General features: G+C 38.2%; 1 protein-coding gene across 6 annotated transcripts in view; it reads right to left on the bottom strand.

Moving 5' to 3' along the window:
• Positions 1 to 26,241, bottom strand: part of FOXJ3 (forkhead box J3) — a 190,886-nt gene that overhangs the window by 32,761 nt on the left and 131,884 nt on the right. For 5 of the 6 annotated variants that reach the window (XM_032431498.1, XM_032431484.1, XM_032431491.1 and 2 more), the window contains one exon: positions 8,295 to 8,396. The exons of the other annotated variant lie outside the window; for it this stretch is intronic. In XM_032431498.1, the coding sequence (XP_032287389.1) occupies positions 8,295 to 8,396 (102 nt within the window). The remainder of the gene's footprint in view (positions 1 to 8,294; positions 8,397 to 26,241) is intronic. 6 annotated transcript variants of the gene reach the window in all.

The raw sequence follows: 26,241 nt of genomic DNA, 5'->3' as shown, positions 1-26,241 counted from the left end.
CTTTTTTTTTTTTTTTAAGATTTTTTTTTTTTTTTTTTTTTTTTATTTGACAGAGACAGACACAGGGAGAGAGGGAACACAAGCAGGGGGAGTGGGAGAGAGAGAAGCAGGCTTCCCGCGGAGCAGGGAGCCTGATGTGGGGCTCGATCCCAGGACCCTGGGATCATGACCTGAGCCGAAGGCAGACGCTTAACGACTGAGCCACCCAGGCGCCCCAACAGATCAATCCTTTTGAGTTTTGCTTTGAAGGTATGTAGACAGGACCAGAGCAGAATTTTAGTCTAGGGCTTTTTTTTTTTAAGATTTTATTTATTTATTTGACAGAGAGAGACACAGCGAGAGAGGGAACACAAGCAGGGGGAGTGGGGGAGGGAGAAGTAGGCTTCCCGCCGAGCAGGGAGCCTGATGTGGGGCTCAATCCCAGGACCCCGGGACCATGACCTGAGCCGAAGGCAGACGCTTAACAACTGAGCCACCCAGGTGCCCCTAGGGCTAATTTTATTCCACTACTGAAACAAAATCCTATTTTACCTAATGACCTATGAATTATGAAGACTTTCACTTTTGTGTGAACAGTAACTATGCCTGGCCCTATAGGAGTATCAGTAATTTTCCACACTAATTCTTGTACGTGGTTCTTTTTTTTTTTTTTAAAGATGTTATTTATTTATTTGACAGAGAGATAGAGAGAGAGCAGCAGTAGGCAGAGCAGCAGTCAGAGGGAGAGGGAGAAGCAGACTCCCTGCTGAGCAGGGACCCCCCCCCCCGACGTGGGGCTCGATCCCAGAACTCTGGGATCATGACCTGAGCCGAAGGCAGCCGCTTAACCAACTGAGCCACCCAGGCACCCCCTTGCAGGTGGTTCTTTCCCTAGTCTTCCTTACTCAGGCACTGATAAGTACCCAACTGAAGACTCAGGGGGCACCCTCAGTATATCACTGGAATTCTTTCTTGGTGTAGCTTTCTCTTCTCTGATATGCTGCCCTGTGAACTCTAGCCACCTCAGGGATTTCATGATCTCCCAGCTCCACCTGGATCCACTCAAGGAGACCTCTGGGCCTTAGAAACTTTCTCTAGACAGAGTAAGCTAGGACAATCACAGGGTTGACCTTGTTTGTTAACAATTTCTCAGGGATCACTGTCCTATGGTCCAATCTCTTGAAAACCACTGTTTCATATATTTTGTCTATTTTGTCAGTTGTTTCAGGTAGTGGAGTAAATTTAGGCCCTGTTATTCCACCTTGGCCAGAACCAACAAATCTTTACAAAGAACCAACTTCTTGTTTGTTGACATATTTTTTATTACCTTTGTCTTCTTCAGATATCTTTTGCTCTTTATCTAGATGCTTAAATCATTGATATTCAATCTTTCTTCTATTCTAGTACACACATTTAAAGCTAATACTTTAACGGCACTCCATCTACAGGTTTTCATATTTTGTATTTCTGTTTGTCATCAAAGTATTTTCTAAGGATTCATTCTTGATCACTGGGTTATTTATAACTATACTGCTTAATCTGCAAACTTTGGGTGACTATCTGATCGATCATCTATTTGCTATTATTTCTTTTTTTTATTTTTATTTATTTTTAATTTTTTTTTTAAAGATTTTATTTATTTATTTATTAGAGAGAGAGAGAGCGCACATGAGAGGGGGGAGGATCAGAGGGAGAAGCAGACTCCCTGCCGAGCAGGGAGCCCGATGCGGGACTCGATCCCGGGACTCCAGGATCATGACCTGAGCCGAAGGCAGTCACTTAAGCAACTGAGCCACCCAGGCGCCCCTATTTGCTATTATTTCTACCTTAATTCCACCGTGCTGGAAAATACACACTATATGGTGTTGGTCTTCTGAAATTTGCTGAGACTTCCTTTATGGTCTACCATAAATCAGTATTACATGATCAGTTTTGGTAAATATTCCACGTGCACATAAAAAATGTATATTCTAGGGGTGCCTGGGTGGTGCAGTTAGTTGAGTGTCCAACTCTTGGTTTCAGCTCAGGTCGTGATCTCAAGGTCATGAGATCGAGCCGAGTCAGGCCCCACACTCAACAGAGTCTGCTTGAGACTCTCCTCTGCCTCTCTCCCCCATACTCTCTCTCTCTCTAAAATAAATAAATCTTTTTTTTTTAAAGTATATCCTGCAATTGTTAAGTGTAATATTCTCTCTATATATATATCAAGTGGATCAAATATCCTAATTTCCTGGTTCAAATCTTCTACATCTTTAACGGGATTTGTTTGATTAGTTGGGTTTTAGATTTTGATCTGCTTCTTCTATGAGTTATAAAGAGACATACGTTAAAATCTTCCTCTTTGGTCAAGGACTTGTCCATTTCTCCTTTTAGTTTTGTCAGCTTTTGAGGCATATATAAATTTAGTATTGTTTCTTATTGAAATGATCCCTTTTGCACAATAAAATATTTTTGTTTTCAGTAATGTTTCTTGTCCTTTAAGATATATCTCTTGTGGGGTGCCTGGGTGGCTCAGTTGGTTAAGTGTCTGACTCTTGGCTCAGGTCATGATCTCAGGGGTTGTGAGATCGAGCCTCACGTCGGGCTCCATGCTCAGCGCAGAGTCTGCTTGAGATTCTTTCCAGCTCCCTCTCCCTCCCCCCACTCACAATCTCTTTCTCTCTGAAATAAATAAATAAAATCCTTAAATGTGTGTGTGTGCGTATAATTCTTTAAGATACATCTCTTGTGGGGCACCTGGGTAGCTCAGTCGTTGAGCATCTGCCTTTGGCTCAGGTCATGATCCCGGGGTCCTGGGATCGAGCCCCACATCGGGCTCCCTGCTCCACGGGAAGCCTGCTTCTCCCTCTCCCACTCCCCCTGCTTGTGTTCCCTCTCTCACTGTGTCTCTGTCAAATAAATAAAATCTTTAAAAAAAAAAGATACATCTCTTGTAAGCAGCACACAGTTGAATTTTGTTTTTTCATCCAGTCTGACAATCTCTGACTTTTTAAATGGAATACTTCGTACATTTACATTTATTTCCTAACAGAACTCAATCTTTTTTAAAAAATATTTTATTTATTTGATAGAGAGGGAGAGGGAGAGGAAGAAGCAGACTCCCCGCTGAGCAGGGAGCCCAACGTGGAGCTCGACCCAGGACCCTGGGATCATGACCTGAGCTGAAGGCAGATGCTTAACTAATTGAGCCACCCAGGCGCCCAACATAACTCAATTTAAATACATATTTGTTTTCCTGTTTTTCCTATCTCTTCTTTGTTCATTTTTTTCTCCTTGTCTACTTTTGGATATATTATTTTTTCTTACTTACTTAATATTCTTTTACTATTCTTGTAGTAAACAATAAAACAACCAGTATCTGAGTATTGTCAGAAATTCAAATTTTCAGGGGTGTCTGGCTGGCTCAGTTGGTAGTGTGTGTGTTGACTCTTCATCTCAGGGTTGTGAATTCAAGCCCATGTTAGGTGTAGAGATTACTTAAAAAAATAAAATCTTTGGGGCACCTGCTGGCTCAGTCAGTGGAGCATGTGACTCTTGATCTCAGGGCTGAGTTCAAGCCCTACACTGGGTGTGGAGATTACTTTAAATAAAATAAAAATAAATAAAAAATTAAAAAAAAGAAATTCAAAATTTCAGACCCCAATTAAATTTACTAAACCAGAAATTCTCAGGTGAGGCCCAGCAATTTGGGTTTTAACAAGCCCTCTTAGTTATTGTGACATGTTGATGTATTAAAAGAACCACTGCCCTAAATATTACAACATGCTCTTGACTTTACTGTACTTTTACCACTTCCAATGCAATGCAAAGACTTTAACTGTACATACAGGCGATCCTTAACAACATGGATTTAAACCACATGGGTCCACTTATATACAGAATTTTTTCAATAAACACAGCACAGGGGCACCTGGATGGCTCAGTCAGTTAAACATCTGGCTCTTAATTTCAGTTCAGGTCATGATCTCAGGGTTGGCCACAGAGCCTGCTTAAGATTCTCTCTCTCCCTCTCCCCCTGCCTCTCGTCCCAGTTTAAAAAAAAAAAAAAATCTTAAAAAAAAAAAAGAAAAAAGATAAATACAGAACAGTTACTGGGGTGCCTGGCTGGCTTAGTAGGTAGAGTCCGCAACTCTTGACCTCAGGGTAGTGAGTTCAAGCCCAATGTTGGGCAAAGAGTTTGATTTAAAAATATAGATAAATAGGTGTGCCTGGGTGGTTCAGTCAGTTGAGCATCTGACTTCAGCTTGGATCATGGTTGGGATCCTGGGATTGAGCCCCACCATCAGGTTGGGAGTCTGCTTGTCCCTCTCCCTCTGCCCCTCCCCCCACTCATACTGGCATGTGCTCTCTCTCAAATGAATAAAAATCTTTAAAAACAAATAAATAAATAAATAAAAATACAGTACAGACTGTAAGAATATTTTTCTCTTAAGATTTTCTTAACATTTTCTTTTCTCTAGCTTTATTGTAAGAACAACAGTATATAATGCATGTAACATAACATGTACTAATCAACTATTTATGTTATCAGTAAGGCTTCTGGTCAACAGCAGACTATTAATTAAGTTTTGGGGAAGTCAAAAGTAGACATGCAGATTTTCAACTGTGCAGGAGGTGGCGGGGTCGGCACCCCTAAACACATTGTTCAAGGGTCAACCATATTTCTTTCTGCCTTACCCTTGTACTGTCATGTCTTTTAACTTCTATAGTATTTTAGACCCAAAGGCATTGTGTTATGTAACAGAACTGCTATCGTTGTAAACACTCAATACACATTTAGATTTATCAACAGACATACTCTTGTGGTGTTCTTCATTCTTTAGCACACAGGATAATTTCCTTCTATCTGAAATATTAATTCCCTTTAACTGTTTAATACTGGTATACTAGTAACATATTCTCTTTGATTCTGTTTCTGTAGAAACCTATTTATTTAACCTTCATTTTTCACAGAAATTTTAATTGTAGAAATCTGGATTAGCAGGTATTACCTTTCAGCAGTATACAGATTTCATTCTCACGTCTGGTTTTTATCATTTCTATTCAGGAGTCAGTGCCCGGCTTACTGTTGTTCCTGTGAAGTTGCCTGTTTTTGCCTCTGATTTTAAGATTTGTTTTATCTTTGTTTTTAGCAGCTCGATATTTTTTTTTTTTTTAAAGATTTTATTTATTTATTTGAGACAGAGAGAATGAGAGAGAGCACATGAGAGTGGGGAGGGTCAGAGGGAGAAGCAGACTCCCTGCCAAGCAGGGAGCCCGATGTGGGACTCGATCCAGGGACTCCAGGATCATGACCTGAGCTGAAGGCAGTCGCTTAACCAACTGAGCCACCCAGGCGCCCCCGATATTTTTTTTTTTTGCTTGGTAAGGTTTTCGTTTAATTCTTGAGGCTCTCAAGAAATTCTTGAATCTATACTGTGTTTTCTTTCATCAGTTTAAAAATTTTAATATATTGTTTCTTCTTTACTCCTTTTTCCTCTCCTCTGAAACCCTAATAACAAGTTTGTTAGACCTCTTCCCCCATATCCCATTTATCTCTTAAGCTTTTCTGAATTTTCCATTGTTTTTCTTTGTGCTTCAATCTCCATATTTTCTATTGACATTTCTTCTAGTTCACTATTCTCTCCTCTGGTGTGCCTAATCTGCTGTTAAACCCATCTACCGAATTCTTAATTTCAGTTACTATATTTTGCAGTTCTAGAGTTTCCTCTTGATTCTTCCACACAGATTCCAATTCTCTGATAAATTTTCTCTAACTCAACTATTTTCTTAAACATATTAGTGACAGTTATTTTAAAATCATTGTCTAGATCACTTGTAAATATGTTTATGCTGTTTTTCCTTTCCCATCCCATGGTTATTTAATTGGTCCTGTTTCCTGTAATGTCTAAAATTTTTTTACTGAAAGTGAGATCTTACTTATGGAAACTTGCAAAAGCTCAGGATGATGTTAATTTCTTCCAGAAAGGATTTAGTTTTCTTTTGGCAAGCAGAAAAAATATTAGCAACCACCCTAAGTAACAATTTGAAGCTGGTCTATTTTGGTTTGCTCTTACTCACAGAACGTAACCATTCTGAGCTATCAACTTGAAAGGCTGGAGTGTTTACCATGGCTCCCCTCCTCCTTGAAGATCATGAACAATAATTTTTGTTCCCTTCTTCTCTGTGAGACTGCTTGATTCTAAGTAGTGAAAAATCCACTTGATTTATCTATGCCTGAGCCCAAATACATATGAGTTAGGAATTAACAAGTGCCTTAAGTGGATATTATTTGCAAGAAGTTGAACTCACTTCTGAGATTCAAGAGGATCTTAGTCCTCAAGCCCTGGCTGTTCGGTAGCCTCAAACTCCAGTTTTTGTCTTCCTAGCCCCATGACTGCTCTAAGCTTCTGCTTTCTATTTAGCCTCTATGCCATGCATTGAGAATTGAGAAAGGTCCCAAGGGAAATATGCATGGCTTATCTCAATGTATTTCCCTTTTCCCTGGGATCTTTAGCCCTGAAGTCATGGCTTTTCTGTTCTCCAGTGCCTCTCCCCTCTTTTTTATTAATAGTGGGGGATGGTGGTATTTTATATAGATAGAAAGAAGGATTAATCTAATACTAGCTATTCCATCATATCTAGAAGCAGAAGTCCAAACACTCCAGCTCCTTTGACCCCTGTATTATTTCATCATGAAGTCCTAGCATTACTATTTCCTCATTGTTTCCTAAAAGTTACTACTATGTTTAGGCCTCAGTTATCTCCTACTTGGACTACTATAAGGAACACTATCGGGTATTTATGATTCTAGCCCATATGCTCCACTAGAAATTCTCCAGTTCAGTTGGGCACCATTAGGGATAGTTTCTTTTGCTTTGTTTTTTTAAGATTTTATTTATTTATTTATTTATTTGACAGATAGAGAGAGCCAGAGAGCACGACTGGGGGTTATGGCAGAGGGAGAGGGAAAAGCAGGCTCCCCACTGAGCAGGAAGCCTGACGTGGGGCTCAATCCCAGGACCCTGGGATCATGACCCAATCCGAAGGCAGACGCTTAACCAACTGAGCCACCCAGGTGCCCAGGGATGATTTCTTAAAGTACAGATTTCTGAACCCTATCTATAAGTATAAAATAAATGATTTGGCAGGCCTGCAATAATACCTTGGAATTACCACCAGCACCTCTAAACACACACACACATGCACGCATGCACCCACATATTCCTCCCCTAAGTGATTCTGATGGAATCATTCCATGGATTGGTATTTGGGAAAAATCAATACTCTATACCTCAGCTGTCAGTTTCCTTTCTAAATTGTAAATCTGATCAGTCACTAAGATGATAGTATGCTTCTATTGGTTTATTATCTTTCTACAAATAAAAAGATCCTATGTATGTATCAGTACAATTATGTATATATATATGTGTGTGTGTGTGTTTATGTGTGTGCATGATAAAATGGAAGAAATAAAGCAAAAACAAGTGAAAGCAAGGGAGGGAGGAGGAGAGGGTAAAAGCAAGATTTGAAAGTGAGATTGAAAGAGAGCAGGAGCATGAGACATATATGGCTTCGAGGTGCTCGTGGTCTAGTAAGGGAAGAAATACATGCACAGAACTTAGTTACTTCATGAATCTCCCACAGCCTTTTTAGGGTTTTTAGATATGAGCTTAAGAAATTACCTTGTAAAGAAGAAACACTTGTATTCCACTAGGTATCTAATGACTTGGTATGAAATTTTGAAGTTTTGGCCCTTGCTTCAAAAAGAAAAGGGAAAGGGATGGGGGGGAGGGGAGAAAAGGAAGGGGAAGGAAGGAAGGGAAGGAAAAGAAAGGAAAAGACAGCAAACTACTACATGCTTTTCTGGATATGCACCTACACTTGAATATCATGAAATAGGTTGACCACCATTCAAAGAACTCTGTGAGTTTGTCCAAATTATTCATTTTACTGGATTCTGTTGACCCCTTGGGAATCTGACAATTTTTTTTCAAGAACATATTTAGAGGGGTAATCAACGGTTTTTGAAACAAACTGATTCAATAAAATACTGACTCAAAAATTCTATCAATGGGGAACTGGCACTGTCAAGAATTTAAATTAAATAGAGATTCCCAATGAGCATCCTCCAACTTCTTTAGAGAAATATTTTCTTCTGATTTGTGTATAACCTCAAAACATTGTGGTTTCAAGCTTTCAAGCTGCCATGTATAAGCTAGCCAAATTATGTCATCTTTAAACTCAATCATATAGAACTCTATTGTTATTATAAAGGCAAATTAAATGTATTATTCAATGACATTTCAAAAATGTTTAAAAAAAACCAGAATTACTTTGTTAGTCACAGTGTTGATTGCCAGAGTTGGAGAGGCACTTCCCGAAATAATACACTCCATTCCCAAAGAATCTGAATCTATGCTATATGGAGTTGAGGCCTAAAATACAAGAACAAAATAAATAATTATTAGCTCATATATCCAGCAACTTTAACACAATTTGAAGGTATTTCATCAAATTCTCCAACATCAGTTTTGTGCTTTGTTTCTGAAAACGTGAATCTAAATCCCTACTGAAATCTCTTGTACTATATGTTAGTATGTTACTGACCTGGTATCACAAAGTCCATTGGTCTGGCTACTTCTTACCAGCTCTTTTAATTGACTGTGGGACAGTTCAGCAAAAATTCTAAACTTCTGTAGTAGAGACTGCTAACGGTCCTCTAATATCCATTTCCCCTGTTCTCCCTTTTAGTAATAAAACCCAATAGTTATTGACTTATGACAGCCCAGCTAAATACTACCTTTACAGCTTCATTTGCAAGTAGTTGTGGCCATGTGACTAAGGTGTACGTGGCCATGTAACTAACTTGTGTAAAGGAGATATGAGCAAGAGTGATATGTGCAACTTCTGGATCATGTCTTTGAAAAGAACCTGCTTTCCTCTACTCTGTCTTTCCCTCTTATTGCAGGCTGGGACACAGACACGGTGGTGGTCATCTTGCTTAATCAAAATGGCAAGGGTAATACTCTAGGGAACACTGAAAAGACAAGATTAGAAGGAACATCAACATCTGAATGAACTGGTGGGACACAGATGGCTATCTGTCTAATCTATCAGCATGAACCTCTACTTGAAAGAGAAATAAAACTCTCTGATTTAAGGTTCTCAGTTGTTTTTTCTTCTTTTGTCTATTACTGCAACTGAACAGTACTGAATAACACAACTCATCACACTGTTTATAAAACTAATATGGGCGGTCAAGATTTTGTATTTAGAATCTGGGATATAAACTGTGATAACTCCTCTTTCTTTCATAAGATGATGTTTATGGCTTTGATGAAGACTCAAGAGTGTTCAACTTCAATGTTGAAAGCTAATGAAGGACAGATATAAACAATCTGTGGCTATGATGCTAGTTCAGTGTATATTCCTCTTGTGCCCCACCCCCCCAAAAAAAATTTGTGCCACACACGGTCCCAAGTGGAGATGCATTTTTAAAAGATCACACTGCATGTAAAAGAGAGCAATTTCACTGAGACACGTTTCTAAGATTCATCTATTTATCACTTAATCCTCCATCATGAATTTCTTTCATCAGATAACCTATGACGGTGGAGAACAGTTTGACTGCAATGAAAAAAAGGAAAAGACAAGGGTCACCCCACCCCCACCCCCTGCCCAGAAGATAGAATCTAGCACTTACGTGCTGAGTATACATTGAGAGTGGGGTCAAAGTAGCAAAGAGCTTCATATGAAATACAAGTGGAAGAACTACAAAGACAACTTTGTCTATGCCTCAATTTTGATGCCAGCCCAACTTAGCTAAACCTAAATTAACATATAAGATTACTTTAGAACACTGCAAATATGTTACTCTAACTCAACTGAATCTTCTCTGACCCAACTACTGGTTCACTATTTCTCACTCCTCCCCACTGGTAGGAAGAGGAAAGCCGGTGTTGTGTGATGGCATGCAAATTACTCAACCTTTATGCTCTTTTACCCATCTATAAAAATGAGGATATGTCACTTCCTTTAGAGGTCTATTAAGAGCATTAATGAAATAATTTATGCAAAGCTCTCAGCATAGTACCTGAAATGCACAGTAAGGGCTAGCTGCTATGATGACTAGTAGAACATACCTGCTATTGATGCTGAGGATCTCTGATACAAAGGGATATTTAATAGTGATTAATGAGAAAAGGCACAGATTTGATATGAGACACTATTTTCCTACAAAGCCGGATTCATAGCTTCAGCTATTATAAATTAGACAGTAAATTTTTAAAATCTTTTAATTAGATATTCTTTATGGATACTTCAGTCTGGTTCAATCAAGAGAATAAACAACATTCTCTTTACATGCTTTGATGTACTCAATAGTATAGTATATATTTTTAGTTATAGGCACACTGATTCTATGTTATTAAGACAATAAGTAGTCTGATTAGAAAAGCCAGAGGATCTAGGTATCCTAAAACGTATTTCGATAACTGTTATTATTACAGCCAAGAGGAAAATTCTGGACAAAGAAAGTATCAATGAGTCTAATCTGGGAGGAACCAGTCAGCTTATGAAAGGTCCTTTCCGGGGTTTCCTCTTATTCCCTGCCAAAATCCTACCCACCCAAGTTCTACTTCCAGTATGGTGGTGTGAAATCCCCACAGACCAACCTTCTGCTGATAACAACTACAAATTGGGGGGTGGGGGAGGGAAGCAAGGACCACAGGAGGACAAAGAGCTGAGGATTCTGAAGATTAGGCAGATGTGGAGAGAAGTCAAAACTTGGAGATATTAGCCTCAGTTTCCTGTTTTCTTGCAGCTCTGCCCCAAGGCTGGGTAGCAGATGTGGAGCGTGAGTGGCTGGCGTTGTCTTTCTGTCAGGAGGAACTACGGAAAAGAGCTCAGGTAAACACTGCCAGATATCAAAGAGAGAACAGAATCTGACAGCATAGAAAGTCAAAAGGGATACCCTAATAGTATGTATGAAACACCACACAAGTCACCACAAAAGGCTGACCCCTGACATGCAAACGCAAACTAAAGCACAGAATTAAAGAATCAAATTGAAATTGGAACCACTGTCCACAGAGGAGAGAACTTACAGTTTGAGTCTAACATGGTAAACTACCAGCTAAAACAAAAATATCAATATTCTATGGAAGAATATAACAGAACCCAGAGTCTATATAACATAACACAATGTCCACTAGGATACAATCCAAAATTACGAGACATACAAGAAACAGGAAAATGCAACCCACTGTCAAGAGAAAAGACCATCTATGGAAACCACCACAAGAAGACTCAGATACTGGAATTACGAGACAAAAATTTTAAAGTAGCTATTACAATCACGCTCAATGAGTTTTTTACTCATTGAGTAAAAAACAAAAACATAGCACACCTGAATGAAAGTGTAATAAAGGAAATCACAGTGGAGAAATTAAAAATATAAAAAGGAACAAAATCAGAATTTACAAATGAAATATACATAATTATCTGTACTTTAAAAGTCAATGGATAGGCTTAATATTAGAATGGAGATAAAACAGTAAAGAATCAGTGAACTCAAAGGCAGATCAACAAAAATTACCCAATCTAAGGAACAAAAATAAGAAAGACTGATTTTATTTTTATTTTTATTTTTTTTTTAAAGATTTTATTTATTTGACAGAAAGAGACACAGAGAGAGAGGGAACACAAGCAGGGGGAGTGGGAGAGGGAGAAGCAGGCTTCCCGCTGAGCAGGGAGCCCAATGCGGGGCTCAGTCCCAGGGTTGGGATCATGACCTGAGCCAAAGGCAGATGCTTAACGACTGAGCCACCCAGGCACCCCCGAAAGATTGATTTTAAAAAAGAAAGATCAGAGCATCAGAAAGCTATGGGATAATCTCAAACGGTCTAACATGTTTAGAGTTCCAGAAGGAGAGGAAAGAGAAAAAGAAAAAATATGGAAGGACTGATGACTGAAAACTTCGGAAATTTATTTGAAGACAAATGTACAGATTTGAGAATCCCACAGTGAACCTCCATCAGGATCAGTTAAAAAGAAATTCCACTTGGATACATCATAATTGAACTGCTGAAAAATAAAGACAGAAAGCAGCCAAAGAAAAATGGCATCTGGAAATGATCAGATTGCTCATAAAAATTATGGAGGCCGGGGCGCTCAGGTGGCTTAGTCAGTTAAGCAGCTGATTCTTCATTTCGGCTCAGGTCATGCTCTCAGAGTCTTGGGATCAGGCCCCAAGTTGGGCTCAGCGCTCAATGGGGAGTCAGCTTGTGGATTCTGTCTCTCTCGCCCACTTCCCCTCCCCTTGCTCGTTCTCTCTCTCTCAAATAAATCTTTTTAAAAAAATGATGGACGTCATTAAACAGTAAACATCTTCAAAGTACTGAAAGAAAAAAAACCTTTCAATCTAGACTGTATATCGTATGAAAATATTCTTTAGGAATGAAGGCAAAGGAAGACATTTTCAGAGAAAGAAAAACTAAGAGAATCTGGTGCCAGGAAACCTGCATATATTACAAGAAAGTTCATTAGGCTAAAGGGAAATTATAGCACGGGGAAACTTGGACCTGAAGGAATGAATTAAATAAAGCACCAGAAATGGTAAACATTTGGGTAAATATAAGACTGTTGCTTTCCTCTTAGGCTTCAAGAACCACATATAATTATTTAAGGCAAAATTGTAACACTGTCTTGCAAGACTTCCAGCATATGCAGATATCATACATATTACAACTAGAAGGAATGATGAGGAAAGAGGCAAAAGGGACCCATACGTCGGAAGACTTCTGTATTTTGTTATGAAATGGTAAAATATTAACTCTGAGTAGACTGCAAAAAGTTAGGAATGTATACTGAAATCCCAATATATAAATACCAATCTATAGCTAAAAAGCCAATAGATAAAACAGAATCCTAAAATATATCTAAGTAATCTAAAAGAAGGCAGGAAAGGGGGAAAGAAAGGAACTAAAAACATAGAGGTCAAACAGAAAACAAAATGTAGACCTAAATCTAACAAGATCATTAATTACATTAATGTTAATAATCTAAACCCTCCAATAAAAAGACTGTGAGAGATACTAAAAAAGACTCAGCAAACTGCAGCCCACAACAATCAGAACTTCAAACATATAGACACAGATGAGTTGAAAGTAATACATGGAAAAATGTATACACTGCAAACAGTAAGCATAAGGATAAAATGACTCAGGTCATTAATATCAGATAAAACAGATGCTAAGACAGATTATATCAGACATTTTAAAAACATTTGATAAAAGAACTGATGAAGACATAACAATTATAAATGTAAATGTGACTAATAACAGAGCTTAAAAATACATGAAGCAAAAAAACTGACAATTAAAAATCAGTAAGAAAAAGAACACTGGGATACATTAGAAAATGCTTTGATCTGATATTAGAGAACACTGCCAAACTGTAGAATACCTATTCAAGTGCACACAGATATTCACTAAGATATGGCACATGTTGAGTCACAAAATAAGTCTCAATAAATATGTAAAGAATGAAATGAAAAAAATTGTATTATAAAACAGTAAGATATCTAGGAAAATCCAACATTTGGAACACTTGGAAATTAACACATTTATATAAATAATTCATGGGTCAGATAGGACTCACAAGGGAATTTTTAAAGTATTCTGAACTAAATGATAAAAAAGATGCATCATACCAAAATCGGTGAGATGCAGTTAAAACAGCCTTACAGGTAAACCTGTGGCTTTAAATTCTTCTATTACAAGAGGAAAGGTCTCAAACCAATTAATTACCTACGCTGGAAACAAAAAGCTAGAAATATCATTAAGTGAACAAATTAATAAGTAGAAGGAAGTAAATGATAAAGATAAATATAGAAATAAACAAATAGAAAACAGACAACAAAAAAAATTAACAAAGACAAAACCTGGTTCTTTGAAAAGACTAACAAAATTGAGAAACAGCTATACTGGAAAAAAAAAGAAAATACATATCCTCGATTTCAAGAATGAAAGAACAGTTATTACTACAGATTCTATAAATATTAAAAGAGGATATTATGAACCACTTTATACCAACAAATTCAACAACTCAGATGAAAGGGACAAATTCCTTCAAGAATATAATTTACCAGAAGTGGCATAAAAAAGAGAAAATTTGAAAAGTCCCATATCAAATAAATTAAACATCAAAAACCTACCCACAAAAAAACCTGTAGGGCCAGATGGTTTCACTAATGAATTTTCTCAAACATTCAAGAACGATATACCAATCTACAAAAACTTTTTCAGAAAATAGAGGAAAGAATACTACCAATATGAGGCCAATATAATCCTAATACCGAAACGTGACAGACATTACAAAAGAAGAAAATTATAAATCCATCCTTCATGAACACAGACGCAGAAATCTTTTAACAAAACAGAGCAAACTGAATCCAACAATATACGAAAGGGATAATATATCATGACTCAGTAGGGTTTATCCAAGGAATGCAGGTTTAACATTCTAAATGCAACCAGTGTAACTCAACATGCTAATGGAATAAAGAAAAGCCATATGATCATTTCAATAGGTACAGAAAAAGCATTTGATGAAATCCTACACCTATCTATTCATGATTAAAAACTCTCAGCAAACTAGGACTAGAGAACTTCCTCAATCTAATAAAGGGTATCTACAAGAGCCCTACAGATATGTCACACTTAGGGGTAAAATCCTGAACACTTTCCCCCTCAAAATGGAAATAAGGGAAGGATGACCACTTTCATCACTTCTATTTAACACTATACTGGAGATTCTAGTTCACTTTAATAAGGTGGGAAGAGACAGAAGAGTAAGAGGGAGAGGAAAACTGTCTATTTGCAGATCACATAACTGTTTATTATGGAAAATCCCAAGGCACTATAAAATAACTACTAAAACTAACACGATTATAGGATACAAGGTTAGCATATAAAAATTAATTAAATTTTTATATACCAGCAACAAGCAATTGGAAAACTGATTTAAAAATATATAGCTTTTAAAAACAAAATATTCAGGATTAAATCTAACTGGAAATATCTAAGTCCCCTACACTGAAAACTAAAAAACATTCCTGGGGCGCCAGAACCTGGGTGGCTCAGTCATTAGGCGTCTGCCTTCGGCTCAGGTCATGGTCCCAGGGTCCTGGGATCGAGCCCTGCATCGGGCTCCCTGCTCCGCGGGTAGCCTGCTTCTCCCTCTCCCACTCCCTCTGCTTATGTTCCCTCTCTCGCTGTGTCTCTCTGTGTCAAATAAATAAAAAATCTTTAAAAAAACAAAAAAACATTCCTGATAGAAATTAAGAGACCTAATGAATGAAGAGATACAACATTTTCATGGCTTGGAATAATCAATATTGTTAAGATGTCAATTCCTGCCCCACCCTTCACCCCCCAGATCACGGGTACCTGGAGATGAGAACGGAGGAAGGCATGAACGACAAAGGGGAAAGAGGAAACTTTTGGTGGTGACTAAAATGTTCATTTGATACTGGTGTAATTTCACATGTGAAGACTTCTCAAATTGTAAACTTTATTTGATGAATTGTACATAAACAATCTCTCAATAGTATTGTCAAAAAACAAAACTAAACTAAATCCTACCCATTCACTGGAATGAACCCTCATGAAAACACTTCCTGGTTTACAATCTCTTACTGGATAGGATTTCTCTGACTTTATAACCCCCAGGAAATTCTATTCACACCTACCTCCTGGAGGCAACATGTAGTTCCTCCCACATAATGTACACCCAGTACATGTTCACCCAATTGAAATAAATGTTTTTTTCAGTTCTAGGAGTTCTAGGAGTAGGAATGTAGACTGCTTTCCTTCCTCTGCTCACTTATACCTTTAACTAAATCCTCCCTTACTCAGACTCAGGCTTAGAGATGAAAAAAGGCACACAATGGGGGAACATTTAACCAACAAAACCACTCTCTATAACAATAACAGAAACTAAGTCACAAAATGACAACAATCTCAGATATGCAGAAAATGTAGAATATTCTGCCTAGAAGAATGTCCTCTTTTCTATTTATCCATCCTCCAGTTATCTTCCTGATTAATTAAACTTGTAATCACCTTTGAACTGTCACATACAACTTCAAGAAAAAGTAATGTATATGCCCCCATTTTTGTCCCAATAAAAGCTGGATAACTGCAGAGTATATGGGTTGTTTTGTTTTGTTTTTTTGCAGAGGCCAACATGTTTAAGATAGTGAATTTATATATTCTATCTGGCTTTTACTCCCGCAGATAATTTCCAAACAATGCATTAGAAGATTTTAGCAAAACCATCCACAGCAATTTCCTCTCTCTCTGCTTCTACCATTCTCCTATAGCAGCTACACTGTTCCTGTGTCACTACTTTGCCCTCCAATGGCTTTCTACCCCTCCCTCAAGGTAAAACCCAAGTCTTTATTACAAAAGGCATACAAGGCCCTACACAATCTACTTCCTGCTCCCACCATTTACTCCTACAGTCCTACTGATGAGGGAACAGAAGGCAAGCTGAGGACAAAGCAGAGAGTGATACCCCACATCCCCCCTCCATGGGATATACGTGACATTCCTCAGGCACTCCTGGCTGCCCTAAAACAAAGGAAAGGAAAAAGAAATAGTTAACTTATAGAGATCACAATCCTGCAAGACATGAGTCTCCCTCAGTTTACAAATGTCTTAGCAATTTACAGGAACAAAGCATTTCTATCAATAACCTAGCTTCCAGAAGGAAATGTAGATACCATTAAATGTCCTTATAACCTGCAGCCATTGACAGATACTTGAAGTGGGCAGAGTGTAATGTTACTCCAGGAAGTTCCCAACTATCATGTTAATGCCTTGCCAGGAGGAAAAACCACCTTAACTTGACAATGGCAAGGCCTCTAGGATCCGATCCAGTGAGTCTTCTTTAACATAGGAAAATCCTTTCGAAATATCCCTTTTCCTTACCTCCCTTAACTCCCAAGTATATTATCAGTCACTCCTCTCACAACCCCCGGGCAGCAGCTCTTTCTGCCCACGGGTCCTGTCCCAGTGCTTTAATTAACCACCATTTTGCACCAAAGACGTCTCAAGAATTCTTTCTTGGTCGTTGGCCCACCGAACCTCACCTATATTCCAAACCACTATTCCCTCCTCCACACACTAGAACAGCCACAGTGACCTCCTTGTTGTTTCTCAAGACCCCAGGTATGTTTCTACTTTGGAGCCTTTGCACTTGTGGGATTTCCAGGGCCTATAGAGCTGACAATCCACTTACATTTATATATAAAGAAACTATGGCCAGAAAAATTAAACATCTAAATTATAACACAGTAACTGTAAAACTAGGTCTCCTAACTTCCTAAGTTCTATTTCCCCTAAACTTGTAATTAATAAAAGTGACACCTCATGACTTTGTAACATGACTTGATTTTGCTCATAATTTTACTATGTTCTTAAACAGAAGAACTCTGGATAATTAAATGCTGCTAAAATATAACACAATCTACAGGGGGTTTTTTGGTTTTGTTTTTAGAGTTTCTATTTCCCACCACTGGCGGCATCCCAGGAGCATTATTTCCTACTTAGAATCCTTTCAAAGCACCTTACCTTGCCAAGCATACAAGAGAAACACAGTAAACATGTGCCCTCACTATCCATAAGCAACAGTTACATACAACCATTTCAACTTTTTCTACAACAATACTAAATTTGTCCACTTATTTTAAAACCCTGAATGAGGCACTTAGGCAAACCCTAACCAGTGACCAGGAAGGGTCTCTTTCAATTACAAGAAACAATATACTCAAAAAGATGCACCTTCAGTCTACTAATTTAACAGTTGTGCACCCATACACACCTTGAAGAGACAAAAGATTTTTTAAAGGATTTCCTGGATTGGATCCAATTTAAGAAATAAGTCAAAGGCTATGAAAATGCAAGAGGCTACAAAAAACAAAGGGTGCACACAGATCTGAAAACACACACATACACTCCACCAACAGAAAAGAAGACATGTAACAACCACATTCCCCTCTGCGTTCCTCTCTACCCTGTTTACTACAAACACGTCTACCTCTCCACCTGAGTTTTGTTTTGTTTTGTTTTCAGTTGAGGACCATGATTTGGCTTTGTGCAGGACAGGCCAGAAGTGCAGAAAAGGTAATGCCCCCAGCAGCAGCATCATTCAATGAGGGGGAAGAGCTGACAGATAGATAGATAGCTTGCTGCCCAGAGTTCTAAACCACCTTCCAGCATTTCCCAATTTGACTGAGCCAGTCCACACAGATAAGCGACTTGATAATTGCCCCACTTTCCTAGGATCACCCCTCAAACTACCTCTACTCAATTCCTTGTCTACTTACAGAACTCAAATCATGACAGGGATCTTCTTTTCTCAAAAAGAATGTCTCCTGGAAGAGACAGGAAATCTTCCTTTAGCACAACAGTCCTCAAATTTTTTGATCTCAGAACTCCTTTGCACTATTAAAAGTTACTGAGGTTCCCAAAGAGCTTTTATTTATGTGACATATCTATTTTTATTCACCTATTAGAATTTTAAACTGAGACAAAATTTATTAATTCATTTAAAACAGTGACACACTGCATGTTAACATAAATACTGTTTTGTATGAAAAATATAGTCTAAAAAAAAAACAACTTAATGAGAAGAATGGCATTACTTTACATTTTTAAACAAATTGCTTTAATGCTTTGCTTAATAGAAGACCTCTGCATTCAATCTATGGCAAAATCACAGGTCATGTAACCTCTGAAAAATTACGAGTAAAAAAGGTGAAGAACATCTTAGTATTATGAACACAATTTTCACCCCATGGACCCCCTGAATGGGCCTCACACTGCTTTAGCATAACAGATTCCTATAAGCAAAGAATAATACTACAAAATAACCAAGACACATGATTTAATTTGGGGGGGGGGACAATCAAAGAATGAACAGAGAAGAATATGTTTCTGTGATTATCAACATGATAAAAGAGATAAACTGTACTAATCTGAAGCACTCATTCTTTAAAGCACTTTTTTTTTTTAACAAAGAACTGCTTAAAACCTGAGTTCCCTTTTCTATTCCTTACCATTCAGTTCCCTTGTGATGAGGGAACAGAAGGCAAGCTGAGGACAAAGCAGAAGTTGACACCCCACAACCTCCCCCCACCATGGGATATATGTGACATTCCTCAGGCACCCCTGGCTGCCCTAAAGGAAAAACAAATAGTTAACTTATAGAGATCACAATCCTACAAGACAAGAGTCTCCCTCAGTTTACTTATAAAAGCCTTAGCAATAGCTTCCAGAAGGGAATGTAAATACAATTAAATGTCTTTGTAACCTGCAGCCCATCTACAGATACTTGAAATGGGCAGAGTGTAATGTCCCTCCAGGAAGTTCCCAACTATCTTAATGTTAATACCTTACTAGAAGGGTAAACAACCTTAACTAGACAATGGCAAGGGCCCCCCCCCCCCATCCTGTGAGTCTTTAGCATATGAAAGTTCTTTAGAAACATCCCTTTTCCTTACCTCCCCCAATCCCACAGTATATAATCAGCCATCCCTCAACCCCAGTGCAGCAGCTCTTTCTGCCCAGGGTCCTATCCCCATGCTTTAATAAACCACCATTTTGCACCAAAGACCTCTCAAGAATTCTTTCTTAGTCGTCGGCTCCAGACTCCACCCCACTGAACCTCACCTATAGTCCAAACCCCATCACTTGGAATAGTTTCAGTTTTCCAGTCTTCAAAAAAATCTCCGTAGGTAATATCCAGCTAATTTTGCTTTTTTCTACCCTCAGGAGCTTCCAGTAGACAGGGCACTTTTCAATATATTCTTTGGTTGAACTGAACAAGCAAAACCAAATTAAAAAGCAAAATAAATGCAAAAGGTTAAAGAGAAATTAATTGGTATAAAAACAAATAGGACAGAAAAAATGAAATGGGGGGGCATACACGCATGCGAGTGGGGGGTGCGGGGGGTGCAGAGGGAGAGGGACAAGATGACTCCATGCTGAGCCCAAGGTAGGACTCAATCTCATGATCCTGAGATCATGACCTGAGCTGAAATTAAGAGTCGGATGCTCAGGGCGCCTGGGTGGCTCAGTTGGTTAAGTGACTGCCTTCGGCTCAGGTCATGATCCTGGAGTCCCGGGATGGAGTCCCACATTGGGCTCCCTGCTCAGCAGGGGGTCTGCTTCTCCCTCTGACCCTCTTCCCTCTCGTGCTCTCTGTCTCTCATTCTCTCTCTAATATATAAATAAAATCTTTAAAAAAAAAAAAAAAGAGTCGGATGCTCAACCACCTGAGCCACCGAGGTGCCCCTTTGGGCACTTTTTTTTTAATGACTAGGCTTGTACATGTAATTCCCCCTCACTCTTTCACATTGCCAATCATCTTCATCTGCCTTATTTCATTTAACAGGTCTCACTGAAACATCAGTTCTCTGCTATATGGGCCCAAAGTTCTCAAAACCCTCATCTTTAGAGTGACCACATAATTTATCAACCAAATGCTATTTTGAGAATGAATAGGGAACTATTAATTATGCTGAGACAGCAAGCAATATCATGAATTATCAGTTTAGATTTCCTGCTTAACTAAGAGCTTCACAAGGAAAGAGTCTGTCTTGCCTACCTCTATTCCCCCAACACTTCGCTCCATGCTTAAAATGTAAAAAGTATGTGCTCACTCTCTCAATGAATAGCATGAATAATGCAAATTAATTTAAAAGAGGAAAAACTCATCCAGATAAAATGAACTGCTCTGTTCTCTCCCAAATCCTGATACTATTCCACCCCATATCGTATCCTTGATCATGACCTCTTATCTCATGCCTCCCTATCCGAAACCCCTCCAATCAGAATATAAACTTCAGGAGAGCAGAGAATGTTTTGTTAAATGATGTTTCCCCAGCACCTAAAGCAGTGCCTAAAGCTCAGTGAATGCTGCCTTATCTTGCCTTGCCTATCTCTACCTGAAAGCCAAGGCACAAAACCCATATGAAACCATCCCAGATAGTCCCAGTAAAACAATGTCTCCTTCCTCTGCATACAGTAATCTGTCATATCTTTTTTATAATACTTTCTACACATACTTTGACCTTGTGCTAGAATTCTGTGTTTTATCGTGTCTCATTGTTCTTGGTATACTGCATAACATTTTAGCACAATGCCTGACACACAGTATCTAGAAAACAAAGATGTGTCAAATGAAACTGGTAAAATGGCAGCATTTCACACAATTATGAGTACATATTAAGAGACCAGATACCATGCTAATTTTCTAGAGAACTTACTTATTCATGCATATATCCCTAGCCCAGGCCATTGTCATTTCACAATGGCAGCTCCATCTACTCAGCATTGAGGGGGTTCAGAACAAGTCATCCCAGAACATGCCACTTTGGCATGCGGATTATTCTGAGCTGAAGGCAAATAAGACCCAGTAGACTGAGGAAAAACTTTTTACCTCCTCCTCCTCCTCAACTGCCCAAAAGAATTTAGAAAGGGACCTGTACCAGGAAGAAAGTTATTACCAGAGATAACTTTTTATATCTGACTTATCTGCATGGCAGGACATTTATTTACCAAACATTTGCTCTTCTCCCACCTTCCTGTAAATTGCCTTCTTCTCTGAAGCCCCAGACCCACATCCCTTGCCTTAGCTCATGATGGTATATAAGCCTCAAATGCCTGGCTGTCACTGAGTCTCATATCTTTGTGGGACTCCCATATGTACATATGTAATTAAATTTGGTTTTCTCCTATTAATCTGCCTTTTTATTATGGGGGAGGGGGAGTCTCAGCCAACAACCTAGAAGGGTAGAGGGAAAGTTATTTTTTTCCCCTACAGCATCTTCCTCTTGCAAGGAGTATTTTATAAAGAGAAGTATCTTTTTTAACTGTTTTGATTCCTTTCTCAACACTACAGGCTATCAAATCAAAGTTAACTTCCTTGATCCCAAGGCTTTAGGCTTTCTACTCCTTATCTAAATGTCCACACCCTAGCCTAAACTCTTCACTATAGTTAAAAAGGTTCTCAATTATGCCCACCCGTACTTCTTGCCCCGTCAACCCTGCACACCGTTTTCTCCAAGTGGAACAACATCCTTTACCATTTCTATCCAAAAAAGTTACATGCCAAGTTTCATTCCTCTTCCCAGAGGCTTTCTGAGGGCAGCATTATCTATTTTGAGTCACTTTAGTTATCCTTGCCTGGTCTAATAGATTTATCAGTTAGTACTTGGTTCTGTCATTTATAATCATATTTATAATCATGTATGTGTGTCTCTCTGTGTGTGTACATATATCAACTTTATATATACATATGTTCAATGTGGGGGTTCTCTTCTAAAATCATGGACCATTAGCTGACAAGATATGCATATATACAAAGAAATCTGATGCAGTGTTGTGATCTTCAACATAGCAAATACTAGTGGTAGGAAAGGACAGTTGTAAACAATATAAACTCTAAAGGCAGACTACCTAGGTTCATAATGCTACCTGGTACTTATTGTCCTTACTACCCTTTGACAACTTACTTAACATCCATACCTATCAGTTTCATTATTTGAAGTTACTATAAAAATTACATGAGTTAATATACATAAATACTTTAAAAACCATGTGGGGGTGCTTGGGTGGCTCAGTCAGTTAAGTGTCTCACTCTGGCTCAGGTCATGATCTCAGGGTCCTGGGATCAAGCCCCATGTTGGGCTCTGTGCTCAGCAGGGAGTATGCTTGTCCCTCTCCCTCTACCTGCTCATGTGTGTGCTCTCTCTCTCTCAAATAAAGAAATAAAATCTTTAAAAAAAATAAAAATAAAAACCATCTGGCACATAAACTCAATATAATTATCTATTATTATTACAATTTTGTCTTAGCACAGATTACTATAAAAAATTACCATAAGCTAGGTGGCTTATCAACAACTGAAATGTATTTCTCACAGTTCTAGAGGCAGGAACTCCAAGATCATGGTGCCAACATGGTCAGGTTCTGGTGAGAAGCCTGTTAAAGGTATCCTCACTGGTTTCTCACATGGTGCAAAGAGAGTTAGCTAGCTCTGTGGCCTATTCTTATAAGGGCACTAATCCCATTCATGAGGGCTACATTCTTTTGACCTAATTACCTCCCGAAGGGCCCACCTCCAAATACTGTCACACTGAAATTAGGGTTTCAAACATATGGATTTTGGGGGGGGACACAAACATTCAGTTCAAAGCAGCTGTTAAGACTTCTATCTTCTCACTTTAAAACTAAGGATACTGAAACTCAAAACAAAAAACAATTTGCCAAAGTCACAAGAACAAGTAACGTGTAAAGCCAGAAGAGAAACAAAGGACTCCTAGTAAAGGAGCGTATTCATTTCACCATGCTAAACTTGATTCAATAATATTTTTAAAGTCTGCAGGTCCATTTTATGATAAAGAAAAAGTGGTAAGAAGATAAAAGAAATAAGAAAAAGGGAAATGAGAGATGTTTATATACGCAAGAATTAAGAAAAGAAAGGAATGCTGTAATGATCAAGACACAACATGGGCTTATGTTCATGTAAATGGAAGGGCCAGGGAGGTGATCCAGAGAAATTACGAATATTAGGTTGGAAATAACTATCTCGCTTTATTTTTCATTAACTATCACGCTTTATTTTTCATTTAGGACATAAAGATATGGTTACTTTCATTTTTAAAAATCCATTCTCTTTAGCAGTTTAGAAAGCCAATCCTGTTCCTCTCAAAGCTCATCTCTCTTCAAAAATGTGTAAAATATTTTGATTTTTCACATAGAATTCTGATGTTTACACATGGGGAAAAAAATTACAAATTTCAGAAATTTAATAAACTTTCAAGAATGTCAACATATTTACCATCTACATTTTAAAAACTTTTAAAAGTTTAGGGGCACCTGGCTGGCTCAGTCACTAGAGCATGTGACTCGATCTCACGGTTGTGAGTTTGAGCACCACACTGGATGTGTAGAAATTACTTTAAAAAATAAAAATAGGGGTGCCTGGGTGATTCAGGTCATGATCTCAGAGTCGTGAGATCGAGCCCTGTGAGGCTCGCGCTGGGCAGGGAATCTGCTAAAGATTCTGTCTCTGCCTCTCCCTCTGTCCCTCCCCCCTTGCTCACTCACGCTCTCTCTCACACTCTCAAATAAATAAATAAATAAATAATAAAATCTTTTTAAAAGTTTCAATTTATGGGCCATGTTTAGTTTTTGAGAAAACTTTAACATATAAATATCATATTCAAAACCATCACTATTTGACTATCTTATGCCTTTCCTTAGAGAAAACCCAATGATCATTTAAAATACAAACTGTTCTAATAAAAATACTACCTCCCCTCAACTCCCAAAAACACCGCTAAATGAAAAAATAGACATAACTAGTTTGTCAGAGCAAGAAATTATGTTTTGTATGAAGACTATCTTTTAGAGCAACCAATACACAGCTCAGGTGAAAATAATTATCAATAGTATTAAACAAAAGACTCTGGCTCTTTTATGGAACTATACTACAAAGGTAAGTTGTTGAAGCTTTTACATGCTTTTAACTTAAAATGAAGTTAAAAAGATAAACAGTAGAAAATATAGAAAATATGTGTCCAAAATATACACTGAAGAACACATGCTTTGTATGTAAAACATACTTCTGTAATTTGAATCCTTTATTTCTATAAACTTCCACTGTAAAATGGACAATATGGTCTTCAGGAAAAAAAGGACTCTCAAAAATAGAGTGATCGCTCTAAGAACTATGAAACAAGGTAACAATAAAATTCAGGGCTGATATCCAAAAGGAATGCACAGTTGTCGACCCAACTACCAATTCAAATTTCCAAAAATAATTCAAGTTCCAGGAACTTCAGAAGAAGAGAACAAATGGGAGAGAAGGCCACAATTCCTCAGCCTTCCAAGATATACATCCTTGCTGATGCTCTGGGTTAACAATGTGGATAGCTCTCCCCTTCCTTCAAATTCTGGCAACAGAAGCTAAATGTTTTGTACTCCGTTATCTTCACACAATTAAAGCCCAAGTGCTAAGTCTCCTTTAAAAGGCAGAAGTTGGAGGGCAGGAACTGAGGTTCATTCCCTCTCAAACCATTACATATGGTTTACATACATACATTACACACATAGTTCATCAACATCTCAGTCTTAAAACTTACCAGAAAACCATCCCACGGAATACTAAACTTTAATTTCTTTTTTAAGATTTTGTTTATTTATTTGACAGAGAGAGAACACACAAGCAGGGGAGCAGCAGAGGGAGAGGGAGAAGCAGGCTCCCCAATGAGCAGGGAGCCCGACATGGGGCTCCATCCTAGGACCCTGGTATCATGACCTGAGCTGAAGGCAGATGCTTAACCGAGTGAGCCACCTAGGCGCCCCTAAACTTTAATTTCTTAAACATTGGTATGTATAAAACCAAAAGGTGTTCTGGCCTAAAAGTTCACCTCTAATTCTATATAGCTTGATAACTGGAATACTGAATTCCTTCTGCTGGCTCCATAAATCTGCCTCACTAAATCCCACTGTTGCTATACTTCATGAGCTTACCTGACCCCAACTTAAACCCAGCTTAAGGTCCTTATCTTTGAGATCGGGAAGTTTTATCTCACTACCAAGAACAGGCGTAAAACAAATTTATTTGACCAAATGATTACCCAGTTTCTTTTATCTTATTCCCCTTGCCCTGATTTATTCTGCAAACATTTACTGATACTTACTATAAGCTGTGAAAAATACTAACACTGGAGATACAAATATATTTTCTCAGCTCTTAAGGGATCACAGTCCAGCGAAGGAGACAAATATAGAGACAAATAATTTCTACAAAGTGTGAGAAATTCTATAAAAGAACTTTGTAAAAGTTCTACAAGAACAAAAATAAAGAAGTGAGGAAAAGTTTCACAATGTAGTTAAGGTTTGAAATGAGTCTTAAAGAGCAGGGTAGAATGGTGTGTATATATGTGTTTTAGTTGAGATGATGAAAATACAGAATGGGGAAAGCTGAAAGGTAAAATTAATGTCTGATGACAGCCAAAGTGTCGACCAAGTCTATTCCAAAAAATAACTTAGGATATCAACTAGAGCTCCTTTTCTCTTTCATTCTTATAAATTAATTTTAACCATAAATTCACAAGAATGATCTTACAAACAACACTTACACATAGGACTTGGTATAAAAATTACTACATGGTTGGAAGCAGGAAAAAGTATTGTGAAGACA

The sequence above is a fragment of the Phoca vitulina genome, unplaced genomic scaffold (assembly GCF_004348235.1).
Source record: "Phoca vitulina isolate PV1807 unplaced genomic scaffold, GSC_HSeal_1.0 scaffold2, whole genome shotgun sequence".
In the NCBI taxonomy this organism is placed as follows: domain Eukaryota; kingdom Metazoa; phylum Chordata; class Mammalia; order Carnivora; family Phocidae; genus Phoca; species Phoca vitulina.
The sequence above is the reverse complement of the archived record's forward strand: the minus strand, read 5'-3'. Positions and strand labels throughout refer to the sequence as shown.